This window comes from Aythya marila (genome assembly GCF_965140915.1).
Source record: "Aythya marila genome assembly, chromosome: Z".
In the NCBI taxonomy this organism is placed as follows: domain Eukaryota; kingdom Metazoa; phylum Chordata; class Aves; order Anseriformes; family Anatidae; genus Aythya; species Aythya marila.
This window is the reverse complement of record NC_139080.1, coordinates 28852187-28878631: the sequence shown is the minus strand read 5'-3', so window position 1 is coordinate 28878631 and position 26445 is coordinate 28852187. Positions and strand designations below refer to the sequence as shown.

General features: G+C 36.2%; 1 protein-coding gene across 5 annotated transcripts in view; it reads right to left on the bottom strand.

The window, feature by feature from the left end:
- The window catches only part of SMARCA2 (SWI/SNF related BAF chromatin remodeling complex subunit ATPase 2), a 120176-nt gene that overhangs the window by 8521 nt on the left and 85210 nt on the right, over positions 1 to 26445 (bottom strand). For all 5 annotated transcript variants that reach the window (XM_082783242.1, XM_082783240.1, XM_082783239.1 and 2 more), the window contains one exon: positions 12526 to 12743. In XM_082783242.1, coding sequence (XP_082639368.1) covers positions 12526 to 12743 — 218 coding nt within the window. The remainder of the gene's footprint in view (positions 1 to 12525; positions 12744 to 26445) is intronic.

The window sequence follows — 26445 nt, the reverse complement described above, 5'->3', positions numbered from 1 at the left end:
CCACCTCCCTGGGCAACCTGTTCCAATGCCTGACTGCTCTTTCTGAAAAGAAATGTCTCCTCATTTCCAACCTAAACATCCCCTGGTGCAACCTGAGACCATTCCCTCTAGTCCTAACACTAGTTAGCTATGATAAGAGGCTGAACTCCATTTCCGCACACCTTCCTTTCAGGCAGTTGTAGAGAGCAATAAGGCCTTTCCTGAGCCTCCTCTTCTCCAGACTAAACAACCCCAGTTCCCTCAGCCGCTTCTCACAGGACTTGTGTTTCAGGCCCTTTACCAGCTTTGTAGCCCTTCTCTGGACACGCTCAAGGGCCTCGATGTCCTTGCAGTGAGGGGCCCAAAGCTGAACATGGCACTCGAGGTGCAGCCTCACACCAGAGCAGAGTACAAGGCAATGATTACCTCCCTGGCCCTGCTGGCTACACTATTCCTGATACAAGCCAGGATGCTGTTGGCCTTCTTGGCCACATGGGCAGACTGCCAGCTCAAGTTCAGGCAAGCATCAACCAACTCCCCCACATCCTTTTTCTCTCCACAGCTTTCCAGCTACTCTGCCTGAAGTCTGTAGCGCTGCATGGGGTTGTTGTGACCAAAGTGCAGGTCACAACAACCATGTTGAACTTAGCCATGTTGAACCTCATCCCATTGGCCTCTGCCCATAGACCCATCCTGTCCAGGTCCCTCTGCAGGGCCTTCCTACCCTCTGGCAGATTGACACTTCCCCCCCAGCTTGGCGTCATCTGCAAACTTACTGAGGGAGCACTCAATTCCCTCATCCAAATCATCAATAAAGATATTAAAGAGGATGGGCCCCAACACCGACCCCTGGGGAACACTGGTGACCGGTCACCAGCTGGATTTCACTCTGTTCACCACCACTCTCTGGGCCCAGCCATCCAGCCAGTTTTTAACCCAGCAAAGAGTGTGCCTGTCCAAGCCATGGGCTGCCAGCTTCTCCAGGAGAAGACTGTGGGAGACCATGTCAAAGGCCTTGCTGAAGTCTAGGTAGACTATGTCAGCAGGCTTTCCCTCATCCACCAGGTGGGTTGCCTGGTCATAGCAGGAGATGAAGTAATGGTCAGGCAGGACTTTCCTTTCATAAACCCATGCTGACTGGGTCTGATCCCCCCAGGTCCCACATACATTGCATGATTATATTCAGGATGACCCGTTCCATCACCTTTCCTGGCACCAAGGTCAGGCTGACTGGCCTGTTGTTCCCCACGTCCTCCTTATGACCCTTCTTATAGATGGGTATCACATTAGCAAGTCTCCAGTCATCCGGGACCTCTCCAGATGACCATGACCACTGATAGATGATGGAAAGCAGCCCAGCAATCACACCTTCCAACTCTCTTGAACATTATTAATTAATCCCAAGAACATTATTAATTTCCATTACTGAGTGTTAGGTTCCTGGGAAGATCATTCCTACTGTACTGAAAATCACTACTGTGATTTGTGCTCATCTGAAATCATCTGAAATAAAGTAATGGGTTATCTAAAATCCTCTCATACTCTAGGAACATTTCCTATCATTTACAGGTGTTCAGAATTTCTAAGCTTTCCAGATTTCCTATTGTCAACCCTTTATTTATAGCTATTTTGACACTTACAAATTGAAGTTTTTTGTGTTTGTTTGCTTGTTTTAAATCTTCTCATTTGTGGCTTCACAAATGATAGATGACTGTAAGTCACCTGGAGAGGAAATGTGTTAATGGCACTTACAAGCTTCATTTTTTTTTCTTTTCTTATTTCTCCTCTCTGTGCAACTTTGTTCTTGTCACAGACAAAGTAGCAGAAAAAAGTTCTGATGAGATGAACTGTAATCCCTTGTGCTTAGCATTCACAAGCATTCCCTGCCCACGTTCACATGCTTGCTTCTCTCATTACACTGATTTCTCATTTCCACCTTTGGATGATAGTTTAAACAAATCAAACCCTCACAGCAGTTGGACAAGACTTGGCTGCTGCCAAGTCTTCACCTCCACTTGAGCTTCTCTCTTGCAGTCACCCTCCTTAACAGCGTGGGATATTATTAGACACGTTAAATCAACAGTGAAACACAGGTTAACTGAGGCAATTCTGTTATGAACAATATAAGGATGATAGAAAGCACTGAACAGCTTTGTCCTTTATGTAAATCATGAATGCCTACCATATCGTAGGTACTTCTTAATGCTTGAGAATCTGCGGAGACGAATTTGCTTGGGGAACGTTGAAAGATCAACGAACAAGCAGGAATGAGCAGATTTTTCTCATTTCCTAAAGAGCTATTGCTCACCTAATTCAAGATTTCTTAATGTTCTTATTTTAGTTTTGGGACACTTTTGCTCCTTATACATCTTGCATCAGAGAGAACAACAAATATAAACGTTTAAGTCATAGCCTGCTAATCAATGGTGTCGATCCAATATCCCTGGGACAACCTGGCATCTAGAGTATTTTTCTCTCCAGTGCTAACCTAGTAAATGCGTCTGTCTCATCCTGACAACATTTTTTGACTTGCAGCAGCAGACAATAACTGCCAGCTGTCTCCTGGGAGTTCACATAAGATCATGGCACATGCAAACACACTTTTTGGTGCTGCTGCTGCACAAGGAGACAAAAAGGTGTACTTTGCATCTCTGTCAGGGAAGGATAGATAGTCATGCCTATCTATCCTTCCCTGACTATAGATAGTCATGCCTATCTATCCTATACAGATGTTGGTGTAGACCACTTGTAACTCACGCTCCAAGCAGTTTACTAGCAACTTCAGCCAAGAGATTTAGTTTACTTGGGAAGCACCCTGTTACTGAAATAGAAGAAATCCTAAAATGACCAGATAATTGTCATCCCAGGTGACAAGCCACTGCATCTGCCATCTCCTTAGAACTGATTCACATTGAAAAGTCAAATTCATTACTTTCCTACTTTCTCAGTGAAAGTCGGAGGTGTTTATGTTATGGATTTAAAGGCACCAATCCTGTTAATGATTCCTGTCAGTGACAACGTCGTGTCACACAACAGAACCTGTCATCATCTCAGGCTGTCCTCTTGAAGAGAAAGAGAAAGCAATACAAAAGCAATGCATTAAAAATACACTACACAATTTACTAAATTAATCTGTTCCCACTCTTCTGGAAATTGAAGAATATATGTATTTATATATACAGTAATACATTGTTAATAAAGGGAAGTGCTGAACACTCTCAGCTGCAACTGAGATCATTGACATTTTTTCTGAATCTACTAAACACTAAATACTCTGAGAAATAAGATCTCTGGTGCCCAAATTATTTAATGAATTTAAGTCTCTGGTCTCTATTCTTCATATGTAAAATGAGAATAAAACATTGGGAAGAATGACAGCATAATATTGTGAAAAAGTGATGTGTCCAGAGAAGCCCGGGAGGAACCTGGCCATGCATTAAGTGCTCATTGCCCATCTTCTATACACAAGGCACAGGCTCTGTGCAAAGCACAGGAAAGCAAAGCAAACGAGTAGGCTGTAACACCTTTACACAGCACACAATGTTATGTTCCTAAGACAATAGGAAACATTAGGTTTACACATTTTTTTTTTTTTTCCCCTCTGTTATATCCTATTTTCTGTGTGCTTGACTTGGTAAATTTTAAATGCTTTCAGTAAATCTGTACAATATATTTGTGTATAATACAGATACAAGCTAATCTTTTAAAATACAAAAAGTTGCTTTCAAAACTTTGTGCAATGTGGATTTGGTATGCAGAGGGACTGAGTTGTCACTGCTGTGTTTTAAACTTCACCAGCATTCTTCTAACAGAAATATCTATTTCAGAAAAAATACTAAAACACTGATGCTGGTGTTGCTTCAATTACACTTCAGATTTTAACAGCAAATATAACCATATTTAATCTTATTTTAGTATGAACAGCTGCTAATAATCTCCTAATTTTGATCAGACTTTAAAACACGTTGGTCATATTTGCCCTTGTAAAAACAAGCTCCTACATATATATATATATATACACACACACATATGTATACACACACATATATATATGAGCTTAAACATATATATATGTATGTTTATCTCATGGCTACATAATTCTTCCCCTTCCCACTCCTTTTTACATATACGCACAGACCCTTATATTGTATTTCACATGAAAAATATAATGGTAGTAAATTACTAAAATGTAATATCCTATTTTCAAGATATAAATCTATGTAACTGTAGCTTGTTCACACATTCTATTAAAGGAAGAATGCCATAAAAAACCTTCAAGCTTTTGTCTGATATAATTAATTACTGAGAATCACTTAAGGTCATGGGAGGAAAAAAAACAACACATTAAGTGCATGAAATATGCAACAGACAAAAGACTAGTGCCCAGTTTTGCCTACCCAGATCAATAACAGTTTATTCTACTGTACCATTTTTATAGAAATGCCTTTCACAAAGAAATGTTACCTTCTGCTCCCTTTGTATACAACCACATATACTGTAAATGAATGTTATCTTTTCTGACAATCTCAGGTAGCTGTATTCTGGGTACAACAGGAGAAAATTAGTAATTATTAGTGCAACACTGATTTTAATCCTCATCTTCAGGTTTAGAAAATAATAACCACAACTGCCACATAAAAAGCATGCGCAGTAAAAGATCACTTACAGTTGCCTAGCAACTAGCAGGATACTTGCTGAAGGGAAAAAGGACCAGAATAAATTATTAGAGCTCACTGCAAATGAACTAAGAGTGACAGCTCACTGCGACTGCAGTACCTCAACACATCAGTCCTCTATGTGCTCACATGCAAATACTTACATGGTATGCAAAGTCGTTAATAGATAACTGATCATTTAAAAAAGATTTTCACTCAGAAAAGTATTTGTGCTCAGTGCTTCCAATTTTCTCTCAGTTCTGTCAAACTACTTACAAGGTACATTAAGTATATATTTCCACTCATTTAGTCAGTATTATCTTCAGTAGAATTAAATGCAGAAACCATTAGGCCTAATTTATAAGTATCTGCTTTTGTACCCTTTTTCTCTGGCAGTATGTGGCCAGAAACAAGCTGCCACTCACCTATCAAAATTTCTACTACTATCAAACCTTTTTCTCTTTAGGAGTCAAAAAGGAGAGACAACTGCGAAGCTGACACTGCATAATGTTCTCACATTTCTGTCAAATTTCACACTTTTTAGCAAACGCTGAAATTCAGTAGAGGGTGGTTAGAATGAATGCTCACAACCAGAACTACTGTGCACAAATTGCACCTCCTATTCAAGTGTAACTAAAAATGATGTTTGTTAAAACACAAACAAGTTGTGTGTATGGAAAAATGAAGAGAGCATAAATACAGAGGAATGACCTTACTATGTGAAAACTTCAAACCACAATCCAGATAAGTAGGAATACTATTCATTTCTGTTAAATGTATTTATCGATTCTTCTTTTTTTGAATCGACTACAGTAATACATGGTGGACTTGTCCCTATCAATGAAATGGAAATGGGTAGAAATACTAATTCTTGATTTTGACACATGGCTATATACTCCATACCTTTGGATTGGGTATAAACTAGAATTATTTCCTTCGCATGTTTGAATACTCAAGAGTACCAGTTGGCATAATTAATTACTGGTTAGATCAGTAATGGCTAATTACATTACTCATCATTTTTCAACAGTTAAAAACTGGCAAATTCAGAAAACAGCTGGAAAAACTCTGAATAAAATCAATTTCAAATACACAGAAAAATACTCTCTCCCTATGCCCTGTCAAAATTAGAATACTGTGGCCATTAATTTAAACATTTTAGCTTTAATGAGGCAATGATTGAAATACTAGGCATCACAGACAGGCGAAATCTGTTGCCAAGGCACAAAACATGGGTTGGACGCAACAACCCCAGCCTCCAATTTTCTTATCAGCTTTCTTGAATGTGGTTAACTACTACCTGCAACAGGGAGGAGGTTTTGTGAAGCTAATGGGTACACCAGTGCAAGTCCTTACTTTATTTAAGGCTGATGAGCAGAGAAGAAAGGAGCTGAATAACGATTGTAAATCACTGCATGCAACTGAGCTGTTAGGGTCCTGGGGCTCATAAGTAAACTCTTGCTATCTAAACAAAGCTCATGCAAAACAGCAGGTGCACCAAATTGGCACCTAAACAGTAAATATCAAACTGATGTGAGGCAGAAGAGGACAACAGATTTGTACATAGGTTGAAGGATTATGATTATCCTTTTTTTTTTTTTTCCCCCCACTAAATTCTAACAATCAGGAACGGGAAGCAAAATTTACAGCATGTCTTCCTCTGTAACAAAAAATAAAAGAACACCATAAAAAGAGGAAAACGATGGTTCTGGAAAGTAAGCATGCATGTGCATGATGCAAAATCAGCAGCTGGAGACTTGAGCATTTGGCATGCAAATTCCTTATCCGTGGAAAAAAACATCTCTCTCCAGTAAAATTGTTCCTGCTTTCAAAAGGCTGGACTATGCTTCCTGAAAACATAATGTACATACAACACGCTAATCTCCGCATTATCCACTCCTAATTTTAGAGGGGATAGAAGACAGGTTAATATAATCAGAACTAACAATGAGTGATGGTAACCTAAACTGATACATTTCAACTCACTCTCTTCTGAACAGCTGTATATAGCAAGATTTAAATGAGGTGCAAGATCTGTAAGGGCACTGGAGTACTAGTTTAAGTGAAGCAGTAATTTCAATAAAATAACAAATTAAATTAAACTGAAATTATTTCAAATGGAACCCGCAAAGGCAATGAATATAGTTTACATTAGAGAATCAGGATCAATTGTGTAACTGGAAAGGTGTTTCCAGGTCCTTGAATCTAAGACCTTGGTAACAAACAATAATGCAAAGCTTTTTAATCAAGGAACAAGTCGTAAATCTAGTTAGGTATTCCCATGTCACTACTTCAGACAGAAGAGTGTTCCAGAATCTTTTAGTTACCAACCTGAATATATTCCTGACTGTTTACACTCATATAACCTTGTGACCACCGTTCTGTATGTTATATATTTCTATATTACAGAATCACAGAATTGTCTAGGTTGGAAGAGACATCAAGATCATTGAGTCCAACCTCTGACCTAACACTAACAAGTCCTCCACTAAACCATATCGCCAAGTTCAACATCTAAATGTGTTTTAAATTAAATTAAATTAAATTCTCCCCGTGTTTATGTTTTCTTTCTTTCCTAGATGAATTTACTTAGAGCAACTGTTTTCCCTTCTCATGTTGTGCTGTGTGAGGATAAACAAACCAACATGTTTCTTCTTGCAAGACTATCCCAACCTTGAAGTAATTATTTACACTTTCAGTATAAACTAATCTTTCTTGAATGGAAGGTATTCAAGAACAGCAATCCAGACACACATTGATTTCATCACATATAATGATACCTGTATTTCTTCATCCGTACTGGTAATAGTGTAGGGGCCAAGGGTGTTTGTTTTTTTTTTTGTTTTTTTTTAAATAGATGGACAATACTGATTGCTCATATTTAATTTTGATCAATAATTTCTCTGTCTAGATCTTTCTTTTTCTATGATTTCCACATAACGAGCTTCCAACTCAAGGAAAAGTTTCCAATTTTTAGTCTGTAACTACCTTTTAATGCAGTCTGAGCTACATTGTTTCATGCCAGTTCTTTGACTCCAGATTTAACTGTGTTCAGTCCTCCATAAATAACATGCTGTATTCCTTTAATATTGATACTTTTGAACTTCACGTTTGGCGAGGACACTCCTCATTTTAAAACACATATAATTAATATATTTTGACCTATGCCAACACCAACCTTCCAAGAACTTTTGTGGCATCTTCTTTCCAGTTTAATACTTTTTGCTGTTGTTAACACTGTCTTTAGTTACATCTCAATCTTTGCTTTTTTATTTTTTTCACTGAGATTAGAAAACTTACTCATTAGATCTCTTTCATCTGAGCAAATAGGTTTCCTATTGGACCGTAACACATGCTTTACCAAAACCCAACTTTGTAAAACATCTCTCTCTTCCTTTGATGAAATAGCATACCTTGGCTACAGAATCAGCTAGAAAGCTAGTCTTGCATGACAAATCTGATATCAGCTTCTATACATCAGTCCTTTCAAAATCCTGATATTTCTATCACTCAGAGGCCTGTTCCCACAGAGGAATGCTTGAGTTCTTCAAATATTCCATTCCTCTTGGTAATTTTACTATCCATGTTCTCACTGTTACCATAGCACTATCCATTCTCCCTGTCTTCATGGCCAATATCATTATTTTTACTGAGAATCAAGTAAGAATCATTTAACTTTGGAGTTTTAAATATACAATCTTCATTTATTCTCTATGTCATCCCCACCGCACACTAGCTCTCCTTCTTTCCTTGTTCTCATTTCATTAATATAAATGAGTAACTATTCCCTCAATGTTCAACATTTCCTGCAAATTTTAATTAACGTGTGGGAATTCTCACTTTCTCTCAACACCTCTTTTTCTCTTAAATGACAATTTTGAAATTGCTTCAGACTTCCTCACCGTTATTTCTAGAAATATCCTTTGTTCTCCCTCTTTCATCCAGTCAACCTTTTCCCAGAAGATTATCCTTCTCTTTGACATTAACATTTCATAATTGTTTTACCTTAGCAAACTCCAGACCTCACTCACATTCAAACTTCTGTGGTCTTCCATTATCAAGCTGTTTTCCTTAATTTATCAAATCTTACTCTTTCCTCAATCCATCCATTTAACTTACAATGAAGAAAGCAGATGATTTAATCCAATGTTATCCTGCACAGGTGTATTCCCCCTTAGCAGATGATATGCCAGCAAAAAGCTAGAACTGCAAAAGCTGCAGTTAGAAAAGCTAACATAATGCAAAACCATCTAAAACTGTTTCCCTGTCATAACCTTATTAGGACATTTTTCCTTTAAGTCAGAAGAATATGACCACCTTTTCTATCTTGCTTTTCTTCCAGTCCACATTTCTTCTTCCTTCTAATCCATTATAGATGAAACTTAATTAGTCTTCACTTACAACAGCGAAGCAGCGTAGAACAGAAAAAAGGCTCTGCATCTGTAGTACTGCTCTGTATCTACAGCTAGTAATATGCTTTATCATTTGATACTCAAAGCAAGGTAATAGAGCATGGGTACAATTTAGCAGGGTGAGCACTGAATTCAACATGCATTTTTATTTCTTAGTAAGTTGGAGCACTTTATTTCTTAGTGAGTTGGAGCACTTGCCACACAGTTCTGCAAACTGACGCATGACTATTTATCTCAACAGTAAGATAAATACAAAGATATGATAAAGAAATGTGTATCAACACAAAGAAGAGCTTAAGGTACATCACTCAATAGTAGAATCCAAAGCACAGCAGCCTGCAAGAAACCAGTGTGAACTTGACAAGGACCTCAATAGCTCTCACACCAAAGAGTCCAAACAGAGCTGAAGATTTTAACAATGCATTACATCTTTGGCCTTTTCTCCTTCTTTACTATTTCCTTTATTAAATGGGATTCACCTCGACAAGGAGATGACCTCATTGCTAAACTCCACTGTCTTGCATAGAGTTCTTTAGCCAGGCTTTACAACTAGCTGTGTATTTATCTGAGTTTTGTTTTCAAAATGATCATATACTGCATTCCTTTACACCAAACACTTATTTCAAATGCTGCCAGTTTGTTTGTTTAATCTTATTTTGATGTTTATTTAATAATTGTGTAGCTCAAACTGCAGTTTAGTAATGATTATTGTTTGTATTTTTGTAGCCTTTAGCTCTCCTATACATAAGCAACCGAACCTATTTTGTTGGATGCTTTTTAAATAAAGAAAGAAAAGATTCTACTCTTCCCAAAATGCTTACAAAAGAACAAAAGACAGGACAACAATCATAGAATAACTTGGGTTGGAAGGGACCTTAAAGATCATCTAACTCCACACACACACACACACACACACACACCCTGCCATAGGCGGGGGAAAGTATTAAGAAAGTATTTGGAGACTATATCAACATTATCTAATTATCTAGAACCTTCACCAAAAAAACATACAAAAAAACCCACTCAACTACAACTCCATATATCTGTGAGAACCATGGAAAAATATTTTTTTAAAAGAAAGGTTTTAATAAGAAAGGAGAAGTGGTTCTTTGTTTACAAGGAACTCTTCTCAAATGCGAAGAGAAACATGAGAGAAAAAATACAGAGATATTTAGTAGTTTACCAACACATTTTCTTGTTTTTTTTTTTTTTATTATTATTATTTTATTATTATTTTATTTTATTTTTTTTTTATTTCTCCCCGCTCCCACCTCCCATCTGCTACTAATTAACTGTAACAAAACTTTAGACTAAACATCATCAATTTGCTTTTGACAATGTAACTAAGGCCAGAGATAGTAAGATTTTGGATGGTTCCACCTTTTGGGATAAGATCAGCTGTCTGTGGACTATATTAACCCTCTGAACTTGCACAATGAAGAGATGCAACTTTTGTTAGTAATGAAAATATAAGCCAAAGACAAAGATGGTTTCCAGCATTCAGATAGTAATACAGGAAAGAAGAAAAAAGAAACAAAACAAAACAGTTTTCTCCCCAGACGAAGCTCATTGCCTTTCCTTCCAATTAACCTGTCCCTCTATACTTTCCACAATTTCTCTCACAAAAGCCCAGAGCTGAAAAAATGGGAACAAAAGCTGAAGGCTTCAAATGCCTATATCCATTTAATTCTAAAGCTGCAAATCCTGAAAGTGTTCAAACTCTATAGTAACCTTAAAAAAAAAAGTTTTTAAAAAATTGGGGTTAAGTAGTGAAGTTCCTTAGTGCCTAATTTTTCAAATCTTTTCTGTCCCAATCTTACAGGACTGAAAGGTTTGATGTTGGTTCAAAAACAAATCAGAATACAGGAACTTGGAATTCCTCTGCAAAGTTCATCACATTTAGGAGCTCAGTTTAACAGGTATTTTTAATTTCTAACTGTCTAGGGCACTGTACAATTTTATCAGTGGCAACCAATTTGGTCTTGCAGAATCATGAAACATGCTCCTGAGAGGGTGACTGGTAGGCCTTTTTACTACATAATAGTACAGTAGTTACTTGTGTGGCAGAAATCAGATATGAACATCCTGGGGCACAAGCAACAGGCAGTCTTCTACTTCCCCAGTAACTATTGGTTACTATCAGTTACTATCTCCAGTAACAATTTTATGATATACTGGAGGTCAGCGGAAGTAACTTGTTCACTATTTTTGAAATGAGAAGTAGAAGCCCTATTCAGAAGTACCTGGCTTGAGGAAAAGGTTCAAGGCCAGGGATCCAAAATAAAAAGAGATGCTTCCTTATTATTCTCTGATTGGTATATCTGAACTTTCATCACTTTTCAGCTTCTTTGTTATAAAGTAATAGAAGCTGAATATACTGAGCTTGTAGTGAGCTTCCTGGTCATCACATCAATTGCTCTGAATCCTGTTATGATGCAATAAACTTTTTAAAGTACTCTGTAGAGAGCCCACAGATCACAGAATGCTTCACTTCAACAGTAACGTGACAGAAAGGTCAGGCTTGGTATCCTTCACCACATACTAACCCAGTTAACTTTACAGCCACACCCAGAACACTAGTTACAAAAAGGAAGAAGTGCAACTTGCTATTTGAAGTCACAGACTCTGGAAGTTCGTTTATACACAATCTTGTATTGTTGAAATGGTGCGGGTCACTTAATACAAACACTATTTGATTATCTCTGAATGCATTTTATATTAATTTTATATTAATTTTAGCTTAAAATGGTTCTTTATGTGATTTCTGTAATTCAGCATATGGCAAAGAAAGGATACATGTATATACACAATAAGGCTATACTGATTTTTGGGAAATAAAAGCTGAGTTCAAAAACACGACTTCCTTAAACGAGTCTGATTCAAAAGCGCTATTAATTAACAGCTTCTCTATTTCTTCCTCACTAAGCAAAGATAACGTTCAGGTTAAAAACCTACAAAATAGGAATCTTCAAATCACATTTTGGATTAGAAGCTACATTTCTTCCTAAGGTTAAGATACTTAACATTTTTTTATGCTGAATTGGCAGGACAACCAGGCTTCTAGCTCATCTGTAGACAACCTTATGCTCAGAATTTCTGTACTTTTTCTTTTGGTTGGTCAAGGGCTGCCAATTTATTCAAGGGCCCATTATATATTTTGGTCAATCTCATGGGTCATATGGAGAACTTGCATTAAGAAATCTGTAGTCATGTATTTAAAGAGATTGATATTAATACGGGCTGTACCACTAAAGTAAGAGCTCAATGCCTTATTTATTTATTACGTATTTTTATTTCAACAGCTTCCTATCAGGTGGGTCTTTAAAAACACTCTACATAAAGGAAGACTTACAGGGTCAGGTCCTAAATAGAATTACTTTTTAAAAATGCTGTGTCATCAATTCCACCTGAAGACTGATAATAAAACTGATGCTGTTAAAAAACAGAGAGGGACAGAGGGGGAGAGAGAGCACACTCACCTATCTTTGTAGTTTATCACAGTATCAATGATAGCATTCATTTGTTTTGTCAGTTTGGGTGGGTTAGGTGACAACTTCTCTGCAGGAGGCCTGCCTCTTCTTTTCTTTGCTTTCTCTCCATCCTCTTTCCCAGAATCCTTATCCACATTTCTTCGTCTCTTCCGTTTTTTAAGCCGCACTTCCTCTTCCATCTCTTCCAAATTGCCGTCTTCAATTGCCTGACAACCATGGATTTGAAAAGTATGATTAAAAAAAAAAAAAAGACATACAGCAAAGGGAACTAACAAGCTACATTTAAAAACAAAAAATGCAACCCCACAAAATACAGATAACTCTAAATATTCAGTTTATTTAAAAAAAAGTTCAGTGAAGAATTGAGTTGCTAGAAAAGAGAAACTGAACATTAATTTGTTCTAAGAAACCTGTTACCATCCAAATAAATGAATATTTATCTGAACCTTTAATTCCACTCCAAGTCATAGTTTCACACAAATCGAGGGCCTGTGGTACGGTGCCAGTAAGCTTACAGGAAACAGTCATTTGTTCACATCAGTGGCAGTTCTCAATTACTTAGTTCCATGCAAAACAGACTTTGATGTCACATGTTTTCAAAGAGGACAGTCTACACTGCACTCTGTTCCTCAAACCAGATCACACACAGTTCTTTGGTCACGCAAAGGACACACAGATACTTTATGCAGTAACAAGTAACACTCAGCTTCTCTTCCAAATAGTTTAAGTGAGTTACAAATCACCTAACCATTAAAACCAACTCTAAAATGTATAATTCTATTCTAGAATAGTAACTAACAAAAGGCAAAAGGACTGACAATGCAGAGTTTTGCTGTAAAAAGCACTCATAAGATTGGATGCAAAAAAAAGAAAAAAAAATACAGCACACAGTCACAAACAATGAACACCAGTTTCAATTACCTGTATGTATGCTTTTACCCAGACTCAGCAGCAGCAAACAGCGGGATTAAAAAAATCACTACAAAAAAACAAACTAGGAATAAAGAAAACCTGTTCACGCAGTGACTATCAGATCCATGTAATACACCAAGAAGCTGAACTTTTCTTGCTTTGGGAAAACCAACAAACAAACAAAAAAAGGAAAAAAAGAAAAAAAAGAGAACTGAAATTAAAAGGAAAAAAATACTAAAGAATCTTAAAACTAGGATTTCTGATTAATGCTTTCTCAGAACATAACTGATGTTGATATTTGTCCCTTTTGCCTCTCAATATTGCCTGGAGTACATGCAAATGCTAATCACTCCTTTCTCGTAACTGAAAGAGCTCTAATCATAAGGCAATTACCTTCATTTTTCCACAGCACCAAACATGGCTAATATTTATGATCATGTGAGCATAACAATCTATATAAAAAGAGTGATTACAGCCCAGACATAATTTCTTTCAATTGTGTACAATGTCTCTTGAAAAACGTTTCGTGAACAAAACCTGGTACACAACACAAAACAACCTGGCATGTTAAAAACACCAGTGGGATTTCAAAATCTGTTTCCTATGCATTCTCCGATGTACAAATCCACAGAACAAACACGAACACAGAATCCTGAGGGACAGCCTGAAACTAGGCCTTAATAATCAAAAGACAATTTACATCATGCTTCCACAGCACTCAGATAACCACTATGAAGGAGGTTTGAGATCTGATGAGTTAGGAAGAAAAAAAGAATGAAAAAAAATCTGCACACAAATTCATTAATATTCATTTGGCTAAAGCAGGAAACCCACTATAAACCACTGCAGCTAACGAAGATAAAGAAAAGGAAATTTCTCTGCATATCTTGGAAGCTAGAAATGCTAATAATAAATACAGCATGCAAGGCTGTCAACAGTTAATGTCATTGCTCTCCTTAAGCACTCAGTTGTACATAGAAATACGGAGAACACCGACTTTTGATGTGTTACACACCTACACATGCCTGTGATGTAGTTCTACTGAATCTTCAAGACGGCAATGAAAAAGGATATTTACCTTACCACTATCAGCAGGCCGGCTATCGGAAATCACAGTTAGTGGGGATAAAATTAACAAGCCAGCAAAGCAGCGAGCTGCTAGTCTCTTCATCAGCTGATCAGGAAAAAAAAGAGAGCTGGGGAAAGGCTATGTTTTCATATACAAGTAATTTTATTTTACTGAAAATTTAATACTGAAAGGATTGTGGATACTCAAATCTGCTGTTTCATTCTACCTACTACAAGGCCCAAAGCCTTCCTCCTTCAGACTGCTTTAATATTGACAACTACTTATCATATTTTTCCCTTATTATTCTAGGCATCTAAATAAGATTTTTAGTTGGGCAGCTACTTACTGTTTCTAACATTTTAATTATAATAACAAAATTAAACAATTTCATGGATGATTTTAAAACTAAAATAGGTTGCATGCATTTTAAAGAGATATTTATTACAGAAAACATATTCCTATTGCTCCACAGTAAGCAGATTAGGTTTTGGTTACTGAAATAGATAAAGAGCTATTCTGATTGAAAAGAAATTAAAAACAAACAAGTAACCATTTTGTTAGTTTTGGTATCACTTTGTTGTCCTGCAGAAAATGCATATTTACTCGATTATAATACATTTATATTTCTGTTTGCTTGTTAAATTTACTGTCCTGAAAAAGTAACAGTTATGCTATCATCACAGAGTGTACTGACATCTTATTTTAGAATTCTGCATATAGTTTTTGCTTGGAGTACATAATATTTTTAAATAAATTATGATAGAGAAGGTAAAAATATATATTTTTAAACACTTCATTTAGTAATGTACTAAAAACACAAAAACAAACAAACAAGGAAGCTAACATACCCTTGCACTCTTAAAATTAGGGGCTAACGGGTAGTGAATTAATTCCTAGCGTACTAAAGAACTGCTGATGAACACTAAAATCTCTATACTTACTATTACAAGGTAAAAATGCATTAGTTGATTACTATTCTCGCATTTCAAACTTTATGTGCATACGTGTCAACTCAGGTAGTATTTCCTTAATTTAAGGCTTAACCTAAGATCTCTTTTGACAGCACTTCAAAACCAATGTGAGAATACCAGCAGTCCAAAAATGTTGTTAATGTGATACCCAATTAACATTAGTTCCTAAATAGCAAGTTTACATTTTGGATATAAACTGTAGTATATAAAGCCAAATTTACAAGTTACACTACCCCAGAAGATGACTTAAAACTACATCACAGAAATCAAGTATCAGCAGAGGTATTAATGGTCAGCGTATGTCTACACATCTGTATGAACAACAAAATATCTACTTAGCCAATCCAACTAACAGACCTCTTTGATCTAAAAAAGTACTGTTCTAGGGCTGAAGTGCTACACCAAAGAGAATGCCCTTCCAAACTTCTACTTTCATTATAATGCATATGCATCCCAGGTCCGTCAATTCCTGACAGATGATACAAAAATGCAAGATAGCACAGACATCTCCCATGCTCACATGCCTCTGCGTTACAGAGGTGAACAGCTAAGGAGTCAAAGAAAATGGTAAACAAAAACTTAGAGCTTTCCTTCCCCAAGGAAGCAGGACACGAGAGTACAATAATCTGAAACCTTTATTTTTGAAAGAAAACTGTGATAACTTAATTAAATCCAATTTTGCAAAGGATTGGGTGCCTCATGAAAGGCAAAGAAGCTGGAAGCGTTAGGATTCAACGTTAAGTCCAGTACTGACAGTCTTCAGGCTTTTCTGAATCTTGTTGCTGTATCCTAGTCTATGTAGACAAAACAATTTATTTGCTTAGGAGCTAAGACCATGAAAGCTTCTCGGGGCACCAGAATTATAATAAAGAGTATATAGGCCATTAATTACAGAAGCCAAATCCCCTTCATCCAAAACGGGAGACCAGCTAAACGCACACATGCATGAAGTGGATTTTTCAGAATGCAATTTGTTTCTTAGACAGTTTTCCTATTGTGGCTTGCAATTACATTTTCCCCTTTGAAAACAGAAATAACTTAGCTGTTTTGAGGTGGAAGTCTCAAAAAACTGGAAACTGAAACAAAGTAAAGAAAAATCAAAACTGAAACTATTTTGTTCCCCCATTAGAAGAGCAGGTCATTATGGATGCATTCTTAACTATATACAGATTGTTGAAAACATAACACCATGACTGAACACATTTTCAACTGATAATTAGGAACCCAAATAAACACTAAGAGCTACTACTGCTCTGTGTTTTGCTTTGTGACTGTCTTCAGCAAGTCAAGCATCATATAGGCCTTAACATTAGTTTTGAACTCATTTTACAGGAATCAAACAACTCGACTCTGGTCATACAGTGAATCAGTGGTGGTGCTGAGAATAAAATGAGTTTTATATGATGCCTGTTATAACAGCAATGTACATAACAGCATATAGCAGGCATCTAAAGCCTGTCTCTAGTTTTCAGTGGCACACTGCACGACAATTATTTTTCATTTGATCTGAGGTAACTATAGCTATCTGAAAGCTAAAGCATAATGAAGGGCACTGCTATTACTTAAGTTAAAGAAATTGTACACACAAAATAAAAGAGGTGATGTACATCTGGTTGACATCTACTTGACAATACTGAAAATATGATGAAAATGCTGAAAACATAGGTGAACAGAAAAAGGTGTTAGCTTCACAATTCCTGAAGAATAAATACTAACCTAACTATGCAAATTTTTCAAAAGTGTGGAATTTTCTAGAGGCAACAAATAACTTACTTAGCCACTGCACTGACCATGAGGAACTAAACTTAAAGGCTGTTAAGCACTTAAGCAGCAACAGAAAACTTGTCAGTAATACAGCAAAGAAGTGAAAGAACCCATCAAAGGGCTAACAACAAACATCAAAAGCACTAAAACGTCACCAATCTACCTGTACCTACTAATTTATCTTTTCTAATAATCCTCTAAATCCCGCAGTGATATTCCAACAGAAACTCCACTGTTTTCTTCTTCTTCTATGCATATTTGAAAAGCTATTCGCCTATATTGTATGTGTTTACTCAGATCATACCTGACAGTCCATTTACTCAGATCATACCTGACAGTCCATGAAGATATCGATATTCCAACTTGAAATTAATCCTCTCCAAAAGATATCTTCAAAATACAGTTCTCCTGCTTCGTTTCTCAACACTGACAGTCCAGATACCTGTTGCTGTTTAAGGCTTCTACACAGTGAAAATACTTGCTGGCTTTCTGTGGGAAGTTCCCCTACTCTGTAACTGAACAGCTCTTATTATGCTACTGCATAGAGGTCAGTCTGTTACTGACAAAGATTACGAAGAAGAAAAATAATAATACTTGGCAACTAGATGAAAGGGCATAAAATTTAAGATCTAATGTGCAAGACTAAATACCTGAAGCAAATACAAGAATTGATAAAGAGTTAATTTATCTGAACATTCCTTCCTTCATGGATAGCACTGTACAACAAATTCACCAAGCTGACTTTGTTGGGTCTAAACTATGACACTATAGATAAAAATATGCTCAAGGCAAAGAATTAGTGAACACTTCTAGTACCTCCCTATTTATTGCTGACTCATTTTGCTCCACAAAAGGAAAGTTCCAAAAACTCTATGCAACCCAACTCAAAAATGTATTTTTTTTTTTGTAAAAATGCAAACTAAATTCAATTATTATGAAAAACACATAGGCTTGTAATGTGTTCTTCTCAAATTTGCTGAATTTCCACAAAATAAGGAACTCTAACCTTTCAGTCAGTGTTCATAATTCAGAGTCTGCACCTTTACATTGCTGAAGATTGCTTCTTTTTGAGAAGTGGGAGAATGTAGTTTGTTTACTGTTTTGCATTTGAAAACTGCTAACAGTTGTTTATTAATTAGCACAGAAATTCCAAGTGTCTATCTTTAATTGGACATTAAGGATAGCAAAAATGCAAATTATAAACAATTTTCCCTTGCATTTTAATGTAAAGATTGATGAAAAAAAATCTTGACAGTATAATGCAAGAACATTTTTTTTCTTTTTAAATAGTCTCATCCAAAGAAACAGATCATGTAATTAAAAAAAGTAACAATCTAAAATTTCACAAGAATAACTTATATCCTCTGATTTTTGTTTCTGGTTTGAGAAAAATACTTCTGATAAACTATTGTAACATTTAATCATCATCTTTAATATGACAATTACTAAGTAAAGCATCACACACAGACAGCACTGATGAACTTGCTCCAAGTCAGAGCAGGCCACATTGGTATGATTCACTGGGGGGAAGGAATTGGGTGATAAAAAGGAACAGTTGTATTAGTTTTATCAGGCTGACTGTGAAGATGCTTTCCTTAGCCAAAAAGAACTTTGAGAAAACATGCATTCACTGTATTAAGACAATAAATGCCAAATTATCATTATCTTTATTCTGTGGTCTACATCTATGCAGCCACACTCTTAAAATATCTACAGAACTATCTCTAACGGTCTTCTTCAGGTTTTCAAAAAACCCCTCCCATACATGTGTACTTCATGCCTTATTAAGATTTCATTTGCAGAAACAGCCTCTTAACCTAGGCAAACAGAGGCAGAGCATAAAAAAAAAAAATAAAAAACAAAAAACACCACATGTTCCAAATAAATTCTAAGCCAGAAACAACTGGTATCAACTTCTTACTTTTTATCATGGAATGATAGGTTTTTTTTTGTGTGTGTTTCTGTTGTTTTTTTTTTAAATCTCCTCTCCTTCTCTTTGAAAATCTAAATAACCTGATGGACATCTCTTGTCAATTGGAGTAATAGCCAGGTTTATTACTGTGTTTGGAAACACTCTCATTCAAAACTTGAGGACAATACAAAACAGCATGTGAAAGTTCCTGATGATGATAAACATAATTCTGAAAGGGATGTTATTATAGCTGTTCTAAACTACATGTCATCCTGCACAGTTCAGATTGTTTAGAACCTTATGGGATATTGATATGCAATTAGAAGAAAAAATTACAGACTGAATGTAAAGAACTTAAAGACACTGCAAGACTATAATCTATGAAAATATTGCAAGAAAATTTATGAAGGAAAAAATATTAGTTGTTTACAGACTGACGGTTGTAGAGGAATAAATTTAATGTGACTGAAGCTATCTTTCAAGGACTGATTTAACTGATATGTTAAATATATTTTTAGTTTACAATTGCAACTTTCAATAACTAAGAACAGAAAATAACTGTTCAAGACAGTGAATGTTTTTTGAAAGGTAGCATGATATAATTTTTCTCTCTATATATTCCTTAAATTATATGGAGAAAACAATCAATTACAAAAAGTACATACACAACGATAACATTCAGTTGATACGTTGCCTTTTTATGCATCTCAGTTTCCCTTTGTTCATTTATTGTTCTCTAATATTTATAAATAACACTATGGAGTGCTACACTTTTTCTTCCTTACTTGAACAGGAAATGATTCTTTGAAGTTTCCCATGCCAAAAATGAATTGGGAATAAAACACAAGGTGAAGAAAGGTGAAAAAGGGCTCTCTGAGTGCAAATAAGTCTGCCTTGCTATTTGCTTCAGCCTTTCTACTTGTGAATGATCTATTACATACAATTTTCACCAGCTCAGGAAAACAGTTCAAGGAAGATACATGTTTCCTGGCTTCAGATTCAATGGTAATCCATCTTCAAGAAAAACCTAAGAAGACTGACATGCCTCATTTTTACCATTTAACTTGTTCAGTATGACATAGATGCATATGTTTGTTGAACAGATGGGATTCTGGAGCATTTAAGGACTGTTATTTCATTGAGAAAGACTAGAAGAGGAAAGTTTGTTTGTTTGTTTGTTTAATTTTAAACTTTATCAGCATTTTCTCTCCGTCTTACCCAGAATTCTGAACTAGGACAACCTATTTTAGCAGTGTACACAACACTACACTAACAAAAGTATTGTGAGAACATCACTACTCCAGTTACATTTTTCTTCCTTGTCCAAGTCTATGTTTCCTAGAAGAGCCAAAGAAAAGCTGTTACATTACAAACTTACTGGTTTTAGCAGGTGACAGAGAAAGGTGGAGGTGATTACTTTTCTCATTTTACCTTTAATTCATTGTAAACAATAAACATTTAATTTGGTCAACTGTATAACACTTTTGTGTCCTACAACAAGAGATGTTTTATTTTCTTCATCATCTCACACTTCATAAGAAATAAAGTTTTTTAAAAAGAGGTTGCTACAGCTTATGTTGAAATGTGGGTTTTGCTTCTAGATTTATTTCTGTGGTCTAAAATAAATCTACTGGTGGGCCATATCATTTTATTGCCCTTCTGAAAGTATTTTTTCTCCCGTTTTTAATTACTTGCTACAACACTTAATTAGCTTAGACATTATAAACAGAGTATTTTTGGTAATGACTATATTCCTTTCACTGCTGACAGACATTTTTTTTTTCTAAGCAGGAGGAAACAAGCTGCACTTATGTCAAAAAGACATTCAGTAATCAAGAATGGAAGATTCCCAAATACAGGAATTATACTATATGCCAAGGATTTACTCTCTCACATTCAGACAAGACAGTTTGTTTTATGAGGACACCATGAATATAAAACTCCATCAGAAACACATTTCTATGACCTCTAATAAAGTAGGATGGTTTCTCTTTCCAGCCCTCAGACAAGTATTTCCTGCTGCTACTTACTTTGTCTTTCTATACTAATGGGAACTTTTTGTACTATAAAATGTTAATTTAGCTCCCCCCGTCCCCCTACACACACCTTGAATAATAGGGTGTAATTGGATATTTAAAAAAATATAAATTGGATATGGATATTTAAAAATATAAATTCTTCTGTTCTGGAAAAAGGTAGGATATTAGTACTCTGTATGGTTATTTGTCCTGGCAGACAGGCAACATGGCTGTTTTGCTGCTCATAATATTAAAGAGAGACCTTTCATGTTTTTGTTCTTCTTAAAAAAAAAAAAAATCAAAATTCACTCCTTTGGAATGGGAACTACATGGTTGTTATTATATTTTCAGGGATTAACCTTTCTTCATTCAAAGAGCATTGCCTCCCTTTTCTTCTGAGACCCTACCAGAAAAACATCTGGTATAATGGCAGGGTTTGCACCCTCAACAGATCAGTCCTTTGGAAGGACAGTGCAATCCTAAATCTTTTGTATCTTTTGTGGACCATATTTGCTTGTAATGTACCTTGCTAGTATTAGGCTATGGAAGAGATAACTTTAGTCACCAGAAAGAAGAGATCAGCACCTCCCTCTCTGACAGCTCATGAGAAAGTTATAGACTACAATGAGGTCACCGCCCAGTCTCCTGGTCTCTATGCTGTACCCTTAGCTGCTCCTCATACATCTTGCCTTCATGTCACTTCATCATCTTTGTTGCTCTCCTTTGGACACATTTTAGTATTTTTATATCATTCTTATATTGTGGAGCCCCAAACTGCACATAATACTTAAGGTAAGGCTGCACCAATGCTGAGTATAGCTGCGTATAGTGGGACAATACATTTTTTGACCACCTAGCTATGTTGTGCTAAATGGATCCCAGAATAGGGATATTTTTATCCCAGGATAAAAAGGTTTATCCTTTTTGCTGACAGGGTACGTTGTTGACTCACACTGAACTTACCACCAAACAAACCCACAGCTCCATTCCTACAGGGCTGCACTCCAGCCAGTTGACCCCCAGTCTGTAAGTACACCACAGAATGGCTGATGTTGGAAATGACCTCTGGAGGTCATCTGGTCCAACCCTCTGGCTCAATCACATATCTAGAGAAGGCTGCCCAGGACCATATCCAGATAGCTTTTGAAGATCTCCAAGGAGGAAGACCCCACAACCTCTCTCTGGGCAACCTGTGGCAGTTCTCCATCACCCAGACACAATAAAGAAGTGCTTCCTGACATTCTGATGGAACTTCTTGTGCTCCAGTTTGTGCCCATTGTTTCTTGCTCTGGCACTGGCAACCACTGAAAAGGACCTGACTCCACCTTCTCTGCACCCTTATTTAAGGTTATAAAGGGTTATTTATCCCTTTATCCTTTATTATTCCCTATATATCCTTTCAGTTATTTATACACATTGATAAGATCCCCCCTGACGCTCCTCTTCTCCAGCATTAGGTCCCAACTCTTTCAGCCTCAGCTCACAGGATTACATCCAGGATTACGCTGTTCCAGGTACAGAATCTGGCATTTGTACTTCGTACTGATTCCAAATGTGCATACATAAAAGCAAAACTGTCTTAGAAAACAACAAAACCTAGTTTGTTTTTTTTAGTAATCAAGCTGTTGTAATAAGCTGGGCCAACTTTACTAGCTGTGATGCAGGACCTATCTTTTAAAAAACTGTTAGAGAGAGCATGTAAAGTCAAAAAGTCATTTAAAGTTCCAGTTGATGAAAAAATAATTGAAAATACGTTTTACCCTAGCTAGTAAACATAAAGAAGAAAGCAAATAAAATTATGTCATAATTACATTAAACAGTATTCACTAGATATTCTTCCATTACTGGTTTTCTTTAAGTAAGACTGACTAATTACAGACTAAATGCTTAAATTTCACTTTGATTTTTTAGATCAGCAAAACAAGTAGTTTGCAGTAGTTGGAGATTTGCATTTGTGCAGGAGAAAAACCAGATAGTACTCATTTTGGAATCAAACATGTTTCCCCGGACAATATACAAAGCTATTTAAAATCAACTGCACAAGAAGACAGAACTTTGTTCATGTCACTTAGACAGCAATTAAACTGAATGAGAAGCAGAATCCAGAGATTTAGCTTCAGAGTCAGGGTTTGTAGGATGACAGACAAAGAACATGAGAACTAGATAAACTGTCTTGATCAGGAAAGACTTGTCTTGGTATCTCTGCCTAAGTTGATGGTACTGGAGTGAAGACGAGGACACAGTAAGTATCCGAGATGGGAAAAAAAAAAAATGTTTAACAGGAAACTGGTCATTTTAACTGCTCCTTGATCAGCAGGTCAAATGCACTCTTTCACAGTGTCTCAAAGAAATGTCCTCTGTTCTCGAAGATCATCCTAAGCAATGCAGACTTTAGAACAACTCTTATAACCCTCTAGGAAATAATCTGCCTAGAGATCCAGCAAAATATTTTGCAGTCCTGATAAAGGTGGTGCAGTGATAGAATCTATGACAGCATGATATACTTCCAGAATATAAATGCTTCCTAAGAGCAGAAGAGGCGAACTCCTCCCTCCTGTTTTTAAGGAATCTGGTTGTCATGCCAACAGCTACAGAGCAGCAGGCTGCAGCGACAGCTAGTGATGATGTTTCTTACAGCTTGCTTGAGAGGTTGTTCAGGGCAGCAGCACAGTCTCACCAGACACTGTGTATGCTCATATTTGTGGCTTATGTAATCGTTTTGTCTCCTGCTTCCCAAATCAGGTACTTCCCAGCAAGGACAGAGCTGACATTTTTGATAGTATGCTTGTGTGCATATTGGCCTTGAGGTGTTATCTTTCCTTTACGGATCTGCTATGAAGCCTACACTTACATAGGTAGGACCCTAACTAGACTCTTCAGTGCTTGGTGTATCAGTAGAGGGATCAGGGTCTAGCTGAGAAGCAGCAGGTACCTGATCTCTACAGTACAGTGTGGCTGCTGATTGATGCAAAACCCCTTAGAAAAGAAGAGATGAAGTCAACCTGCCAATAAAGATAAAACCAGAGAGATAGCTCAAGTGCTGGATATTGATATTAGCAAACTGACTTATTAGTCAGAAATGCAAAGTTTTGTTCTGCAAAGGCCCATTAGAGGAGAGTTATAAAGCTATTAAGAGCAGCTACAGCATGAGAAAAAATAAGGGACAACCCTTGCTGCTAATAAACAAGTCCTGTTTTTCTGTAACACTGCAATAAGGGCAGAATTATCCAGTACCTGCAGAGTGGCATGATACATAGGTAAAAGGGTGTGTTATGAATTAAAGTACTATTCTTTATTTTGAATTTATTAGCTCTTCTTTTATTTTTTCTTCTTCGAGTTTTACTGATATAAGTAGTTCACTGCATTTCTCGGGGAATGACTAATTCAAATTGTCCATACAACATGCATAATTCTCTTTTTACTCAAAAATTACAGGGGCAAAGGCACAATGTACAAATTAACAGATTTGTAAATTAGCTTATTAACCATCTATGGTAGTTTTACTTACTTAAAGACTTGCTTGAAAATGTTTTACAAGATTACTCTTTTCCCACAGCTCTCCTGTGCTGTTACTTCAGAAAAAGTAAAAAAATAAATCATTTCTTTAAGAAGTGTTGGTGGTGGGAAGACAATGTTTGTTAACAAAGAACTGTTTTACACGCACGCACATGAAAGCCAGATGCAAAAACTCAGGAAAATTGATTTAAGATTTTCAGTATCCACACAACGGGGGATTTTTTATTCTGAACCTTCATAAGATTGTTAACACTAAAAATCTGGTTCATTTGAATAAAAAGTTCGAAAAATATTAGTAGTTCCTACAACTGCATTTGTTTCAATACTCTCAAATGTAGAGATGTTACCTGAAAAGGAGTTAAGTTAAAACACATACGCAACAGTCACAGTAGTGTCCACAATGCAAAATGCATCTGACTTAGCTTTTACTTAGCTAATTTGAAAGCAGATTTAACAACTCAGTGGAGAAGGAAGGATTTTTTTTTTTTTTAAACAGAGTTACCATGTTGAAAAACTGATAGTCTGTATACCACCTTGACTTTAGCATGACCTCAGTTATCAGAACAAGTACTAAATCAGTTTAAAATCCAACAAGAAAATTTTTAAAAAATATTAAGAAAATCTAACAGTTAAATATATTTCTCTGTAGAGTTTTAAATTAACTGTTAGAGAAGGCTTTGGAGAACCGACCGATGAACTTCTATTATAAATGACATAGAATAGGCTGAATCTGCCCTGAGTACAAGGGTGGATTAGATGACTTGTAGAGGGCTGATGTTTTTCAACAGTACAGAAATGAAGGTGAACTTTAGAAGCAAACCAACGTGTACAGCAGAGAAGTCCAAGCTAAATTCTATGAGTATTCTATAAATACTATAGAATACAGAGTATTCTATAAATACTCTGTGCCACAGCCAGAGTATTCTGTCACTGAAAATAACCAGTTAAAATGACATACAGTGTATATATATATATTTATATATATTTATATACATACACACACACACGTATGTACTATACTGTGAACACTTCCACTGTAGGAAAGGGTAAATATTGAAGAATCCAGAGGGGAGTTCATGTTTCTAGGTCTTGCTTCACGAATGCCTACTTGAAAACTCATCTAGTTTCATCATTTTGCTGCTGACGTGTAATTCAAAACTTTGTTCACGTAAACTTCACACCCAGCAGCTGAATCTGGATCAGCTCTTAGCACAGCATCTCACAATGCACTCTCACAATCACTTTTGTAACTAAAGTATGCTAGATTTCTACCCATCTTTATACACAAAAACTATATTCATGTTGGTACCAAGGGTAATTATTTTACAATAAAATATACTATACCAAAACATGTAGATGAGCTTTGCACATACAGTAACTTTACTAATACATTTTAGAAATAATAGCATTACCAAATTTGCTGGTTTTGAAAATATTTCCTTCAACTCCTTACTACCACTCTGAAAAGGCATGTGTATTGGAATTCAATAGACATGTATTTTGCAGAAAAATGAAAGAATAATCAAGTGCAAAAAAAAAAAAAATCATGGAATCTTTACTTTTAGGTCTTAAATTCAAGTAACGTATCATTTATCATGATTTTTGACCTTAGTGGAGCCAAAAAATGCTCAGGACTTGGAAATGAAAGACCAAGAGAGAAAGAACACTTCTGTGAGAGCTTCCAAATTCTTAGCAAGATTAAGATTCAGATACTAAAAAAAGGTTTTTTAAAAAATATAGCTTCTA